This window comes from Mytilus trossulus, chromosome 6, assembly GCF_036588685.1.
Source record: "Mytilus trossulus isolate FHL-02 chromosome 6, PNRI_Mtr1.1.1.hap1, whole genome shotgun sequence".
In the NCBI taxonomy this organism is placed as follows: Eukaryota; Metazoa; Mollusca; class Bivalvia; order Mytilida; family Mytilidae; genus Mytilus; species Mytilus trossulus.
Genome location: NC_086378.1, coordinates 69,778,218 through 69,795,033, shown reverse-complemented (window position 1 = coordinate 69,795,033; position 16,816 = coordinate 69,778,218). Strand labels below are relative to the sequence as shown.

The 16,816-nt window shown below is 32.2% G+C and overlaps 1 protein-coding gene across 2 annotated transcripts; it reads right to left on the bottom strand.

Moving 5' to 3' along the window:
• Positions 1 to 459: 459 nt before the first annotated feature.
• Positions 460 to 10,804, bottom strand: LOC134721754 (monocarboxylate transporter 12-like). 2 transcript variants are annotated; one of them, XM_063584950.1, is made up of 6 exons: positions 9,901 to 10,804; positions 5,569 to 5,666; positions 4,733 to 4,876; positions 3,799 to 3,942; positions 1,966 to 2,772; positions 462 to 722 (listed from the first exon to the last, which is right to left on the bottom strand). In XM_063584950.1, exons 2-6 carry the CDS (start codon positions 5,615 to 5,617, stop codon positions 487 to 489), a joined length of 1,380 nt encoding a protein of 459 aa, XP_063441020.1. In that variant the 5' UTR covers positions 5,618 to 5,666; positions 9,901 to 10,804; the 3' UTR covers positions 462 to 486. The 2 variants fall into 2 exon arrangements, with proteins under 2 accessions (XP_063441021.1, XP_063441020.1); XM_063584951.1 differs by lacking the exon at positions 5,569 to 5,666 and having other exon boundaries at positions 460 to 722.
• Between the last annotated feature and the right edge of the window lie 6,012 nt (positions 10,805 to 16,816).

The following is a 16,816-nucleotide window of genomic DNA, read 5'->3' as shown; positions in this document are numbered from 1 at the left end:
AATGTCAGTTTTGAAAAATTTTTATATCTGCATTTTATTTCACTTAAAAATGATATGTCATTTTGTTATGTGAAACTTGCACTGTATTATTGGACAGATTAAAAAGTTTACTAATGGAATTAAGTTCTTTATTTGAAACAAAGAAAATTTCTGCACATTTTTTTGAAAAAATGCCAATCAAAGTTCACAAAGGCTAACGGGAAAAAAACGATGGCTGTATTACTCCTACATGTATATATGAACAGTCATGAGATATTTTTATGTTAGTTGTTCATTTTTGTCGTCCCAATCTTTTGAGTAATTTTTAAGCCAATTGTAACTGAATTTTGCCATTCGTTTTTATGTTGTGCTCAATGTTGTACAACGCAACCTAACTCCATTATCACACACCATATCATTAATTGATTGGTATACTAGTATGTAACTGGTAAAGCAGGATTTGGAAAAAAAAACTACTGAATTAAATGTATTTACTTTTCATCGGTCCTAACTAACTGGGTTATTAGTCAGATCATGAATGCTATGGTTTTCTTTATACAAGCAGACACTTTCTTCTATTTTAACTTCATGACTTTCTAGATTGTTGTCATGTTCTTTAAGGTTAAAACACCAAATACGTTCTACCAAGGGCACCATGAGACAGGATAAAAACGACAAAATACTGAGGACACCAGTAAAGTAGTAGGATGCGGACCAGGAACCAGTTGTATCATCTAACCAACCTGCAAAAAAATACGTTACATAAAAGTGCTTGTGTTCGTCTTCTGTGTAAAATAGCATTATATAGATAAACAATATGTTTAATGATTTTACTATCAAGTATTACTATGCTATTTCTTCATACGTTTCGCCAACTTTCAAGCAAGGACCGAAGCTCATCAACTCAGCAATCAAAAATCGGGAAAGTCCGGGGAGGTGAAAACCTTGCTTCGGAAGTTCACCATCACGAATATGTTAACCGATGTACCAGTATTCGTCCAAACTAATTAGTGATTATGTTTTCAAGTTGTTTTATATCTAGTTTCATAAAGTCGTCTGAATTCAAAATTTACTGATAACGTCCTATTCCCAATTGCGTCGTTTTGTCTGAGTTTGGGTTAGCAAGGCAGTTGACGCATACAAAGAACGATGGCCTTGTCCCCTTAGGCGCACGCAGTGTTGCTTCTTTTAAAGTTCATGCTATTCCCTCATGTTGAGTGTTTAACTTTCGTTTTATCTGACGAATGGACTAATTAGATTTGAATAAATTAACAAAAGTTGCCGCGAATTTATAAATTATCTCTTGTAGACAGTAGACCGAGTAGTACTCCAAAGGGTCATATAAACTCTCAAAAATTGAAAATGGAAATGGGAAATGTGTAAAAGCGACAACCCGACCATTGAGCATGCATTTTGATACCTTGTAGTAATACAACATTCTTTATTTCTGATGTATTGAAGTATTCATAGAAATTTAATAGCGCAATCTTTAGAATTTCGTTTGATGTGTATTTCATAAGTTTACTTTGAATAATGCAAGTTTGATAATGATCATCTTAATTTTATTACAAAAGTTAAAAAATTTGACAGACTGCATACATACTTAATGTTCATCTAACAGTTTACCTTACTACACTGAGGTTGTGAGTTCAAACCCCGCTCATGCGGGCGCACTCGGCTCATTTTTTATATTGAAGGTCGGTGGTTTTCTCTAGAAACTCCGACTTTCTTCATCAACAAAAACTGGTCGCCACGAAATAGCCTAAATGCGGTGCTTAAAAGTGGCGTTAAAACACCTAACATCAAACATCAACATACTAGCATCCTTTCTAATTAACGAAAGGAACAGTAAAAATGTACTTCTTATTATCAACACCATAAAATGCAGAAAATTACAAATGGAAATGGTAAATGTGTCAAAGAGACAACAATCCAACCAAATGCATTAGGGTTTTTTTCTAACGCTTTTGACTACTATATACTTACCGGAAAACGGTTGGCTTATACAAAAAGCTGTAGCATTTATTAATGACATCAATCCAAAAGCTGGAGAATAATTCTTTATACCAATACAGTCAATAATAAGCACACCCATTAAGCTCCAAAATGATCCTGAAAATGATCCCACAATAACTGCATATGTGTATATCGCTGGTAGATACGGCAAGAACGGCATAAAGAAAGGTGTCAGACCACTCACAAAAGAACACATCATGAAAAGGTGGACTCGTTTAACAATATTTAAGTCGGCAAACCATCCTAGGAATGCTCGCGCAAATATTTCAGATGCACGTACTAATGAGACAGCTACAGTTATACTCTCTTTACCAAATCCCAATGCTCTAGTTTGTCCAGGTAAAATTAATTCATTAGATGCAAAATTAGCTACTTGTAGAAACATTGCCATTAGATAAATGGTAAATTTCGGATTTCGAAAAAGTGATGGCTTAAACATTCTCATAAGTATTTTATGAAAAGAACTACAAACATTAATATCTGGTTTGCGTTTTATTATAGCGTGGTTTTCTGCAGATTTCTTCTTCTGGTAAGGAAAATGTGCTGGTTGTATAAGAAACAGAGAAGCAGCACAGGTGTGAAAATAAATTCCTCCCATAATTAGAAATGTTCCATTGAGACCATATGTGTCAACTAACAGTCTTATAAGATATGGAAATGCAAACGCTCCTATCCCACTAACAGATACAACAATTCCATTAGCTAAACTCCTCCTTTTTTCAAAGTAAAAGCTTACAATAGTTGTCGAAGGAGCAAACATGAGTCCATATCCAGTTCCTAAAAAAAGTTTTTAAAAAGATAACAATTGCATTACTATAACATATCTTGAAGGCCGTAGGGTGACCCATAGTTGTTAAATTCTGTGTCATTTTTGTCTCTTGTGGAGAGTTGTCTCATTGGCAATCATACCACATCTTCCTTTTTATACTTATACAAGCCAGGGATTTTTACACTTAAAGTCATAAGAAACCTCAAATAAATAAAAAATAATGCATATGTTTTTTATTACTCAGTGGATAGTTTTCATTATAAAACTTATGTACATATACTTTTTTCTGAAGAAAATTCTTTAATTTATTCATATTTAGAAGAAGTTTACTTATTTGAATTGCTTCCTTCCAGCAAGCAATTCCCCCCGACAAATTTTCCGTATGCAAGGTGACCTCAGTGTGACCCATCTCGTAAAAATCCGGTGACCACAATACGCATGGATGTCCTTAAAATAAACTATTATCTGAATTTACATGTTAAACACGTGCTCAATTTCCATGCTTTTTTGTTTATTTTTCGTCAATTGTTGACAAACAGGTGACAATCGTTAAACTTCGGATTCAAAACACGAACTTTAATTACCTGCCATATTTTAACAACAACACTGACCGATTGAAAAAAAAATTGACGATTTTACGAAATTTACCCGAAAAAAATGATAAATTCGAGCACAGAAGACTTAGTTTATGATGTTTGTATGCATTGGTTCAAGAATTGGAAGAACATTATTTTTCATCGGTCACTCGTTTCTTGTGACTTTAATATTTTTTTCAAATAACTTGGATAATGGTCATATATAATTTGATATCTTATATATGCACAGCAATTATTATTCAAAATAAAGTTTAAAAGTTAAAAACAAGCATACAACAGAATGAGAAAACAAAAACATTCAAGTATAAAATCTTTGTTAAAGTGAATTAAGAGAATGAAAGATTTTATAATCATAGCATTTCCCCAGTTTTCCGCCAAAAAAACTTAACATTATGCTAACTTAAAGGTTCATGTATGTTTATATGATTAAGTTTTTACCTGAAATGATCCCATACGTTATATAAAGATACTCCATTCTTGTAACGAAAGCACTCGCTGTGTATCCAATTAGATTTACGATACTTCCAATAACCATTATAAAACGATATGAATATATTTCCCCAAGATAATTAGAAATAGGCCCTGCAAATACATTATAATATGCTTAAATTATTGATTAATAATATATCTAAATAATTTCTTTTCTATTCGACATGTAAGTTGTTATGCGTGCGATTCCTCTAAATACCGTTACAAGTATTTTTGTGGTGATCATTCCTGAAACAGGTGTCAGGCATTTATGTTGCAAAAAAGAACGTTTCCATTCATAGGTCTTGATCCTTGTATGAAAAACTATTTTGAGCCTTTCTAAAGAGTTCATCAACGACATGACACTGGCGAGTGAAATCTTGCAGTCAGGATTATTTTTTAACTAAATATCGAACATTTCTCAGCAGATTTTTTTTTACGGGTATTTTTTTTTCAGGCTCCGGATACAGCTCTCAAACGCAATGTTAGCGTCATGTATTGTTTTTCTTTTACTTATAATCTTCCTTTTGTTATTTATTATTGAGTTCCACATTTTATATGAAATGTTCTAGTGTCAATGACAAAGTCGCACATCATCACATGCGGCGACATTAAGGCAATTTCGATTATATTTTGTCAGGGGGTAACCGCATAAGGACTTAGTCTACATTAAATATGCATCTATACATTAATATTATAACCATGATCTGTCAAAATGAATGTCTAGTGCAGTAATTTATAAAATTAGAAACTTTGATTTAACATTTTAACGAACAAACCTCTTGTTTTAATTTGTGTGGGCTTTGGATTTACTTTTAAAAAGTAAGCTTGTAACAGTTGCCATTTTTTTTATTTTGTTATTTTTATTTTTATTTTTTTTATTGAAGCATCTAATGAAACTCACCAAGACCCATCATTAGGAATGAATTAACACTTGATATCCATGCTGTGTTTCCCGCCCCATCATCGTACCGGTCCAGTAGCTCAGTATACAATACTCCAAAAGACTTAACACCCCCAGCAATGATGAAATAGTTGACACTACAAACTGACAGGTACATTTTTTAAATAAATTAATGTATCTAATATTGATAACAGCAACTATTTCCATCCTCTACTTGTATCCATAAGAATGAGACATATATTTTAAAACATGTATAAAGTGTCATTTATGAACATTGAGGAAAGTATCATTATTTAACTACAATAGTATTTAAAATTATTAGCATATAAATAGACTTAAATGTTGCTGAAAAACATACTGATTTTTTCGTTTATCGTTTTGTACATCAATCTGGACGTTCGTTTTTTTAGTCTGCGTTGATTAACATTTGTCATGTCGGGGTGGTATGGGTTTAGCTCAGTGTTACAGGCAATACGAAGACCTATAGTTGCTTACTACTAGGCATACATTCTCAATGACAATCTGCCATCACATATTCTAATTTTTTGGGGTATATTATGAGGTACACACTCTTCCGTACTGGAAGGAGATAAAATCGGAAAAGCTGGAACAACCTTCATCAAATACAATGTATACACCCGAGGTGGAAATTCAGAATTTACTTCTTGTCCGAAAGAAGAATCCCTGTTAAATGTCATCGAGATATTATGTATGCTCCCATGCACGCTATAGTTAAAGAAAAACACACATATTCAGTCCGATGACCTTTTCTATAAAACGAGATAATACAAATTTTATCAATGTTTGCATGTTGAAAATTGACAACATAAACTTACAAAACAGTACTATCCAAGCATAACCATGATCCACATCCGAGTTCTTCATATTTCTATTGTTTTAATTCTTCTATCACGTTAACAAACTTTGTTTCATTCTAGGATACATGTAACAAAAAGTACAACATATTAATTGTTTTATCATGTCACAATTCCTAGTGTTTATAATTCTATTTCTGGCACACGTTTAATTATAACAATGGCTTGTGTATGTACAATGATCTACAATGTGTACATGTATGATCAAAGATTAATCTCCTTTAAAGACCTTTAAAGATAAGAAAGTGAAGATCAATTTTTGGTGTGTATTGAATGAACTGCACTTTAAATGGAATGTGTTGTCGTGATAATAAATTGTATTAATACTTTGAGATACAGCAACTATTAAGACTATAATTATATCATAGATGTAATAATTTATGATTATATGCAAATAACGAGATGCTGTATCATGGTAGACAACTATCCACTAAAGATATCGATTTATTATGGGGTTTTTTTCTCTCTAGGGTTTTAAATTTGTTCTTTCAGAATTCTACTTCGTTAAAATTATCTTCAATTTCTTCAAACCGTTAAATTGGAGATGAAGCGCTGTCATTTTATATCTAGAAAAAATTTAACCACATGGTAATAATAGAATTATAACGGTCCATATATCACTGTGTATCATCGCCACCGGAAATTGGGTACTAACGAAGCGGAGAGAAATAGAAAAAAAAGTAAACAAGTTAGGAATTCGTTCAATTTAAAGCATTTCCACTCATCTGATGAGGGTGCCGCTTAAGAAATGATTTTCTGATATACAATTCTTTGAATTATTAGACCGATAAGTACAAAATAAATACAAAATTTTGTGTAATACTCCAAAACTTGCCACTTAGTACCGGAAAATTTCGAGGTCTATCGTCCTCTGTGGCCCCATTCTCAAGATATTAAACTGTTTTTCATTATTTTTCCAGACACGATTTTAGATTATTATAGTGTGGCATCATATTTAATGAAATTTGTTGTCAAAAACATGTTTTTTTAAGAATATGGACAAAAACATTGTTTGTTTGTTGTACGGCGAATTGCAGGACGTTGTACGGCGAATTGCAAAATAACAACTTTTGTCTGTACGGCGTTTTGCAATATATTTTAATTTTAAGAGGAATTTGATCACTGTTTAGATAATATCAAGTGACGATATTTTGTTGATATCAAAGCTTTACAGGCTTACTAACATACAACATGTCTTACTTATGAAATATTATTAAATATATGCCGTTAATTCAGTTCAGGAGGCCTCGTTGACTTCCGCTTTTTGATTTTGTAAAAAAGTTTTTTTTTCAACCATATTATCCTAAATACATTAATATATATATATCGTTATACTACTAACGACTGTAAATGTTGTCTTATTTGTTATTAGGGTGAAATTTTGTAAGTTCATTAAAATAAACCGTCCATTCATCTTTTGTTGGTGCTAGTTTTTTTTTTGGTTTTTTTTTTTAGATAAAAACAGTTAAGATGTGGTATGATAGCAAATAAGATAACTATCCATCAGGATAAAATAAACTCTATGTAAGCAATTATCTGCTATTGTACGGCCTTCAACAACGAAAACTCGTCCCTTATAGTCGGCTACCTGACAAAGCACCGACCGAAAAATGTAAAAGGACTCAACAAGAAAGCGAACGGCCTAACTCAAAACAAAACAATTTATGAAAACAACAAATAAGATAGAGATGAAGCAACGACAACCACCGAACCACAGGATCGAGAATTCTGACAGACACATAAAATTGTTTAATTATTTAATTTCTGAAATGACTCATTTGTAAAAATAAACTTTGAATTAAGAAAATACTTTGTTTTCATCGAAAGTAAGGTGAAACAAATCGTGAATTGCATTTCGAATTAATTGTTTTGTCTGTTTCTATCTAATGCATTTTATCTAATGCATAATTATATGAGGGAGGGTAGGGGGTCTGTTAACATGTTAACAACACCTCGATTTTGGCAAAAACACTGTGTAATCTCCATCTGAGTTGATATAAAGAAGCATTGGTCTATCTTTAGATTCATTCTGAATTTCTTAGACTAGCAAATTTGATTTCAATTTGAGAACCAATTTCTATTGTTTTTCGGCCTCTTCTACCAGGCCACACTGTTCAGTTATTTTACGGAGTGCAAATTGAAAAGGTACTTTATTTTTCACAATTCCGTCCAGGTACTCTGGGTCGATATCACATATCACCATTCCATATACACGTGAATTATTTTCGTCATAGGACTGACCAGGGATTTAGCTGGATAAGAAGTGGCCTTGCCTATTAACGTTTTGGATACATTACAAATAGAAGCCATAAATAACTACATGGGTTAGACGTATAAAGAGGGGCATGAGATATCCCTAAACATGTTTAACACTGCCGCATTTGTTGCACCTGCATGATTCAACTTGAGTCTGTAACCTTTGCTATAAAGTCTTGACTGTATTTATTTCATTTTTAAAATTTTGATTCATTTATATGTTTCAAGAAACAAACATTGAACTGCGACCCCCTTTTGTAGTTAATGTATTGCTCACTTAGGAGACAGCTTCAGGTATACCATACAAGTTTAGCTTTGCATTATAGCCATGGTGAATTTTCTAAATATGAACGTTTTTGTACAATTGAATTGATTTTTAGATAGTTGAATAATAATATAGCCTTCCTAGTGGGTTTATATGAACATTTAGATTATTTTTAGCATGTTTTATAAGCCATTGTTCAGTTTGACCGTCCAAGCGTTCCTGACCGTACCGTCATTTATTTTGAAAATTTTGTACTGTTTTTTTCAACCAAGATTCGACGCTCGATCTTTTCAATTCAATTTCATGGGAAAAAAACAGCAGAAATGCATATGATTTTTTTACCTCTTGATAGATATATGTCTATGGTTTCAGGAAAGGTATCACTCTTATTGATTGAAATTTTCCTTTGGACCAAATTTTTAGATCTTTGTGACATGTTCAACCCCCTATTTTGCAATATTTGGTATCAAATAATTGCTCATTGTTGCCATAGTTACAACAACAAAAGAGATTATATTTCACCATAATAACTGTTGGAAATCGCATCTATAGACAATTCTCTTTCCATAAATATACACATGCATAACTCAAATATTAAGCCTTATATTTTAGGAAGGAAGGGAAAGAGGAAAAAGGGTGTTTAAAAATTATGAGTGTCAATTCTTAGGTTTTTTCCTATCTGTGACTTGACACCCACCCTAGTGCATAATTTTCTCGCTGCGTTGGGTTGTTTCTTCTATTTGGTCGGGCTTCTGTTTCTTTGACATTTTCTTCATTTCCATTCTCAATTTAATTAAGGATTTACTATACTAACTGAAGATTTTTTTAAAGACATATACAGTTACATATAATTATGCTGTTTATGTTACTACTTTGCGGAAGCAAATTTTAATGTGATTCTTGTTAATAATAGTTAAGATCAGTTAACAGAGAAAATAATGTCAAAAACAGTGAACACTTTAAGCATAAAGTAACAGATAACAAGAATCTCAATTTCGAATGAACAGTTAGCATCATTGCAAATTTTAACAAAACAAATTACAGACAGTAGGTCGAAAACAGTTAACAGTTTTTAAAATTTATCAGTCAAATAACAGTTTTAAACAAATTTAAACCTTGAAAAGGACAAAACAGTTTAACATAAAAAGACCCCCCCCCCCCCCCCCTTTAGATATTTGAACTTAATACTTTATTGTCTTTGAAAGGACGCGGTAAATAACTATTCTAAAATTAGCAAGTTGCCATACAGTTGAAAACAAGTTGCCATACAGTAAATTTATCAACACGAGCAAGTTGCCGTACCCTAGACTTTATTTTTTATGGTCTATATTCTTTAAAATGCATCTTTTTGACAAAAAAACTTCAGTAAATATGATGCCACACTATAATAATCTAAAATTGTGTCTGGAAAAATAATGAAAAACAGTTCAATATCTTGAGAATGGGGCTACAGAGGACGATAGACCTCGAAATTTTCCGGTACTAAGTGGCAAGTTTTGGAGTATTACACAAAATCTTGTATTTATTTTGTACTTATCGGTCTAATAATTTAAAGAATTGTATATCAGAAAATCATTTCTTAAGCGGCAGCCTCATCAGATGAGTGGAAATGCTTTAAATTGAACGAATTATTATGCGGGAACTTGGTCCCGACTTTGTGATTCGTGTTGTAGTCTTTCTTTCAAGATTTTATCGATTCTTTTTACGGGGAACTGCTCACATAGATGTTACATTGTTTGGGAACTAGCTTGGACTCGGCATGACAACGGGACCTTTAAAAGACAATCCAGTCTGCTAACTACATTTTATTCTGGTTCACAGTCTAGTCATATATTTACAATAGTTACAATAAAGATTACATAACTTTTCCATCATAGTTATACATCAAATATTTCGCGATATCAATCGAACAATAATACCAAAACCCGACAATAGTATACGCGCCATAAATGATCAGTCGTGTAATCTGTTATCTCCCCTTATTTCGTTTACTTTTAATATTCAATCAAATATCAAATTAAGAATTGTATTTTCAAAAGTTATCTATACGAATAAGTTAATTACTTTTTTTATATGTTAAGAATATTTTATACAAATCATTTACCTAAATTTTATATCAAACTTTGCCTCTTATTTATTTAAACTGTACCACGATCTTACTTGTGAATGTGATTAAAATTACTTTACTGGAAAACATCTTTTAATTCTTTAAACTCGTTTCTGCTAATATTTATAAGATAAACTATTAAACAAATTTAACATTTTTACTAACCTTTAAAAGACAATCCAGTCTGCTAACTACATTTTATTCTGGTTCACAGTCTAGTGAACCAAATAGTTTTGCACGACTTTATATAGCAGACTGGACTTAATTTGACACGTAATATTTTGTTACTCATTACAACAGCTTTCTCTGATCTCTTTTAATAAACAATGGATTTCGTCGGTTAAAGGCATAATTACTTAATCTTAATTGTTCAATTCTATTAATTTTAAAAGTATATACAATTATCTTTACGCCTTCGAAGCTGACACATTTATCAATTAGCTGGGGGACATTTTTGAGACAACGTTATCAAATATGCTTAAAAGATTAAATACTTTACATTTATATTTTTAGGAAATTGTTCTATAAACAAGTTAAACGTTCTTTAATTTATTTTATTTACGTTTATTTTTCTGTCATTTACAATTAAATGACAAATATTCTCTTTAACTTCTGTGTAATTCTTCCATTATTCACGAATGCTTTACTTGTAATTTATTAATAAATCTTATCTTTAAATATCACGCATTTTTGCATCATTATAGAATTCCTAACTTGTTTACTTTTTTTTCTGTTTCTCTCCGCTTCATTAGTACCCAATTTCCGGTGGCGATGATACACAGTGTATATGCCACTTGTATTTTAAAAGACAAATGTTTCTAATAGCTATTAAGCATCGTGTTAGACGCTCGAAAAATCAAGTTAAGCAGCAATAAGCCTGATGCACAGGCACATAAAATGAATGAACTGACAAAGGCAGTTTAATTTAACAAAGTTACCATTCTGATCCGTTACAGTCTGAACTGTCTCTAAAAGACGCCTCCTTTTATAGTTCTACAAAAGTGACCAAGATTTAGAAAAAATATTATTAACTCTTGAATGGCTGTATGTAAAGATGTCACAACAGTGGTCATCACGGAAGTTCATTCAATACAAAATTATATGCGTCAATTAACTGACCACACCCGATGACAACCCGCATTTCTTACCCAAAGCCAAAGCATGTACTAGGTCAAGTTGTAGAGGTGTACTTGTTCCCATTTCGTCTTAGCTGTGCTAGATAATAAAAAAAAAAGTTAAAAAAAATACTGAGGCGATATGGTAATTGAACTAAGGCGAAATGTGAATTTAGATGAAAAAAATAAATAAACAAATTAAACCTCTGTGTTTAATAACAGTACAAAACATGTAATTCGGGATTTTTTTCTCTCTTGGATTATTATTTTAATATATATTTATAAAAAGACACTCTATATGATTTAAAAATTGTGAAATCAGAAAAAATCAATTAAAATCTTTAAAAAAAGTTTTCATAAAACACTGCAACACTGCAAAGTGTTACATTCATTTACCGTACTTTTAATCCTTAAGTCAACCTAAAACTACTGACTAATCAGTTGTTTAGGGAGGAGGTAGATAAAGTACATGTAGTTCTGAAACAAATTCTAATTAAACATTTCGTGGAAAGGCAGACGAAATATTTTCGAAAGTCGAAAGTTGAATTCGAATTACCCTAGATGGTACTAAAAATGTATCGACGGAACTCATGCCTCTGACCAAAAGAGAGCCACATGTGCTTATATCTACCACAATTCGACTGTTTTGCTAAAATTTGTCTTTGATTAAAAGTTTACAAATATCTCGAAGCTCCATACTATGATTTGATATAACACACGTATATAAGATGCATCAATTTAACTGTTTAAGCCCATAAAATAGATTTAAACAATCTAAACATACCAGTTTTCTATGGTTACTTTCTCTAATAAAGGGTTCCATTCCTTTATATTGTCAACTAAATATCAGTCTGTTTTTGATGCAGCATTATATAGCAGGTTGCGAAAACTCGTTATTTAAAGTTTCACATGTTGATAGCCTTGTGTCTGTTGTTAACGGATGCACATTGACAAGTAGAGTGCTCTTTTGATTTTATTGTTTGCCCAAAACGAATACAATATAAAGGTCAATAGAGCGGTGAATTAACACGAATTTGACATGAGGACCGGGATTACGGTACTTGAACGCTTACTAGACATTAGAGTCAGAAAAAAGGTGCATGAGCACGATTACGACATTAGAGCACGATTATGACATTAGAGCACGGATAATGTTACATGAACAAAAATAAGACATTGCAACAAGGATAACGACGGATGAGCGAGAAGACACATTCGAACTGGGAAACCATGCATTGACGAAAATAAACGTATATTTTAAAACGTCATTTAAAATGAACTAAAATTCTTTTTAGGAAAACCAACTTTGAAGTCCCTTATTTATTCATTTCAAAACTGTTTTCTCTGCCTTTAATGCTTTTATAAATGAAAGTTCCCGTTTTTATAAAACGTAGTAGCTCCAAAGGGACCATGATAAGTAAACTATCCTAGGCTTATGAAGAGTCGAAATGGTTTTCAGAAAAACATAAACTTTAGACGTATACATAGTTGTCTTAAATGCCAAGCCATGCAGTTTTGCCTAATTGCAGTGAAAATACTTACAGATAAGATCAAATCTGCCAGGAGAACTGTCATCCAGACACCTAGGTAAATCAGTTCTAACCTAGAACTGATTTGGTCAGTTCTTAGACTAGATCTGATTTAGACAGTTCTACCCTAGAACAGTTGTAGACAGTTCTACCTAGAACAGTTCTATGGCTAGCACTGTTCTACGACTAGAACAGTTCTACGATTGCAACTGCTTTTGGCAGTTCTACGTCTAAACTGTTCTACGACGAGAACAGTTCTGCGATTAGTACTGATTTTGTTTTTTTTGATTTTTATCACCAAAATTAAATATTGATTTATGTTTTTGGTGTTTAAAGTCACTTTCTATACAATAGATATTTTGTGGAGACAGCGGAGGAAGTTAATCGTCACAGGAGAGCTTCTCGGTAGATTAATTGACAACCTAGCCATGATTGAATTTGTTGGGTGTTTAATGCCACTTTCTACAATAAAGAGAGTAAAAATAGAGAACTACCAATCTTTGGTAGATAAACTGAAATCATAGTCAATTATGGTTGGAGTCACACACACTTTCCGCAAAGGTTAAATTTTATGAAATTTTAAGCAATTATTGGTTACTGTACGGCCTTTTGCTAAAAACAGACTGAGTAGTCAGCTATAAAATAACCCGACATGAATAAATTAACAAAAGGTTCAATCGAAAGTTCTTACAACCTGATTTTATTAGGTAATACAATAACAGACAGCAGTTCAATTATCATATTTACGAAATTTGCCTTTAAACTAAGTTCAAACACAAAAGATTGCCAACGAATGAAAATGACTCTTTCTCGGGTTACTAGTTTTTACAATATCGACTATGGACAAATACTTGAATGAAATAAAAGCTAATAGCGAATTTACAAATAAATGAAAAAACAGCATTTCGGGATAATGTTTACTTAAGATAGAACTATGCATGGATAATTGGTTAGTTTTTTAAAATACAATGTTATTTTCAATTTCATTTTTGATTTTTATATAGATATATAAGAAGACACAATTTATAAATTTAATTTTAATTTCTTGTGTATAATTCGGACGTCCATTATCACTACATACTAGTATGTATATTTTTAGGGGACAGCTGAGGGCACCTACGGGTGCTTGAATTCTCGCTACATTGAAGACCCATTGGTTGCCTTCGGCTGTTGTCTGCTCTATGGTCGGGTGGTTGTCGCATTGACACATTCACCATTTCAGTCTATGGAAGGTGCGATACGATAAAAACTTTTCTTATATCAATGAGCGATATTGTCTTATATCAACGAGTTGCATTGTGGGAAATCTCAGACGAATGTTTACATTTTTATGAAGGAACGAATATTTTTCGGTATAAAGTAATGATTCTTTTCTTAAAACAGGATGACATTTAACACGACATACGTCTGCTGTATAATTTCCATGAATTATTTTATGTAATAACAAGCAAGGTGTATTCAAACGAGAAAATTAAATTGTTGAATAAATGAAACATAATTGCACGATTTATCATTTGTAGGTGAACACATTCAATAAAAATCATGTAGCAAATTCAGTGGAATGCAATTGAAATGAATTCAATTGTTTACTAAGCCAAAATCACCTATAAGTCAAAGTTACTGCTATATTGTCTAATATCAATGCGATGTTTGTCTTATATCATAGCGATACTTTTTTAATATCAAAAAATTATGAATGCGATACTTTTCTAATATAACTGCTATAGTTTTCTAATATAAAACGAATACGAGGAAACGTCACAAGGAATGTCAAGAAAACCGCAAACATAATTCACAATCTTAGTTCATGACCGGCTTAATATTTTAGGATCAATATCACTAAAATTTCGTTTCTGCAACAAAATTAACGCTTACATGGACTTATCTTTTCGAAAATGTTGCTTGACCCTACTGTTAGTTGAAAGTGTTAACAACCTGTTCAGTCTATTGTTTTGTAATCACATGCAGCGACCCACAATTTCTATTTGAAGTGATGATGCAATGGCGGAATTTGAATGCGGTTGTAAATAGTCTACCGACCTATTATATTCTAATATAGGTCCAGTGGCGGATCCGGAAGGGTCCGGGGGTTTGAAACCCCATTTTTGGCCGATCAATGCATTTGAATGGGGACATATGGTTGAACTCTCTTTATCCTTGGTTTGAAACACCCCTTTCAGAAACGGCTGAATCCGCCCTTGAGGTCACACTCCTATAGCCTATTCACATGGGTAATATCGAAATAAAAAAAAAATATCAGTACTTAAAAGATAAAAAACTTTCATTCAAACAATCTTATCCAATACAGCTCCAAATAACAATGAATATCCAAATGGTAAAATAAATATTCCAAACAAATTAAAATGTACAAATGCTGATGTCCCGAACTTTGAAGATACCAACTGAATAGCCTCAGACTATAGATTGAACAACTTCAGATCGAACGAAAATCAAAAATCTTGTGAAACAGAAAATGTATTTATTATCAACATGGACGCTTATTTACGGATTTAGCTATACTTTTTGGACCTTTTGGATTATAGCTCTCCATCTTTTATATAAGCTTTTGATTTCAAATACTTTGGCAACGAGCATCACTGAAGACACTGCATTGTCGAAATGCGCATCTGGTGCATGAAAATTAGGACCGTTAATGTTTTTACTACCACTGGGTCAATGTTTCTGCTGGTGGACTGTTAGTTCCCGGGGGTATCACCAGCCCAGTAGCCAGTACCGGCATGTAAATACGGATTTTTTTGTTTTATTTAAACTTTCTGTAACGAATTTTTTGTGTTATTTAAACTTTCTGTAACGAATTTTTAGAAATTATGATAAATTATGGAATGTATCTCCCTCATGCAAAGCTCTGATTCCTTTCACGGATTTGACTATACTTTTTGGACTTTTTGGATTATAGATCCTCAACTTTTATATAAGCTTTGAATTTCAAATATTTTGGCTACGAGCATCGCTGAGAGACATGTTTTGTCGAAATGCGAAATGCGCATCTGGTGCAGGAAAATTGGTACCGTTAATGTTTTTCCGCTGTATTGTTGCCAGAGATTTGACCTTAGTTTTTTACTAGTAACCGATCGTATAAATACGCTAACATTTCTTAGTGCAAAATAACTATCCGTATCGCTTGTTATAAATTCATTTCTACAATGAATGCTAAAAACAAATGTTTAGAAAACAAATAAATAAGATGTAAATGTCTGTTGACGTTAGAAATAAGCTCGTCATAGATATATATATGGACTAAATTTTGTATATACGCCAAACGCGCGTTTCGTCTACAAAAGACTCATCAGTGACGCTCGAATCCAAAGATGTGTACATCTTTTCTATATTTAAGAAATAATTCAGGGAAGCCATAGATTGTTGGAAATTTACACATGGATTGGGCCGTGATAATCGAATTTTATTCTGTTGATTTCTCCGAGCTCTTGTGCATTACTTCTTTTTATTATGCATCTGAATAAGAATAACAGGTTTTTTTTTAATTGCACTTTTTAAAACAATTAAATCGGCAAATAGGTTCCAATGCATGTAGATTTACGCGGCAAGTATAGTGTACATAACAGACATTATTATGTATACCTATCGAGAATTTTGTCACAGTGATGTTTACAAAGCGAAAGAGACACGTCATACTAGAATTATAAATTAGATCTATCAGTCTGTTTATTTGGTATTTTTATTGACGTAATCGTTCTTGTACTATCATAATCTGTTGTCATCGTTAAAGCTTTAGAAGTGTGCTAGTTTATATTGCACTGTACAAAAGATTCAGCACCCAAATGGCGTTTTTGGAGGTGTGGAAAGCAGTTATTTATAAGGGGATATTTTAAAGATTTATAGATATAAGAAGATGGTGCATGATTTCGAATGAGACATTTTTCCACAAAGTATAATGATTTGTTTCAAGTAAATCATT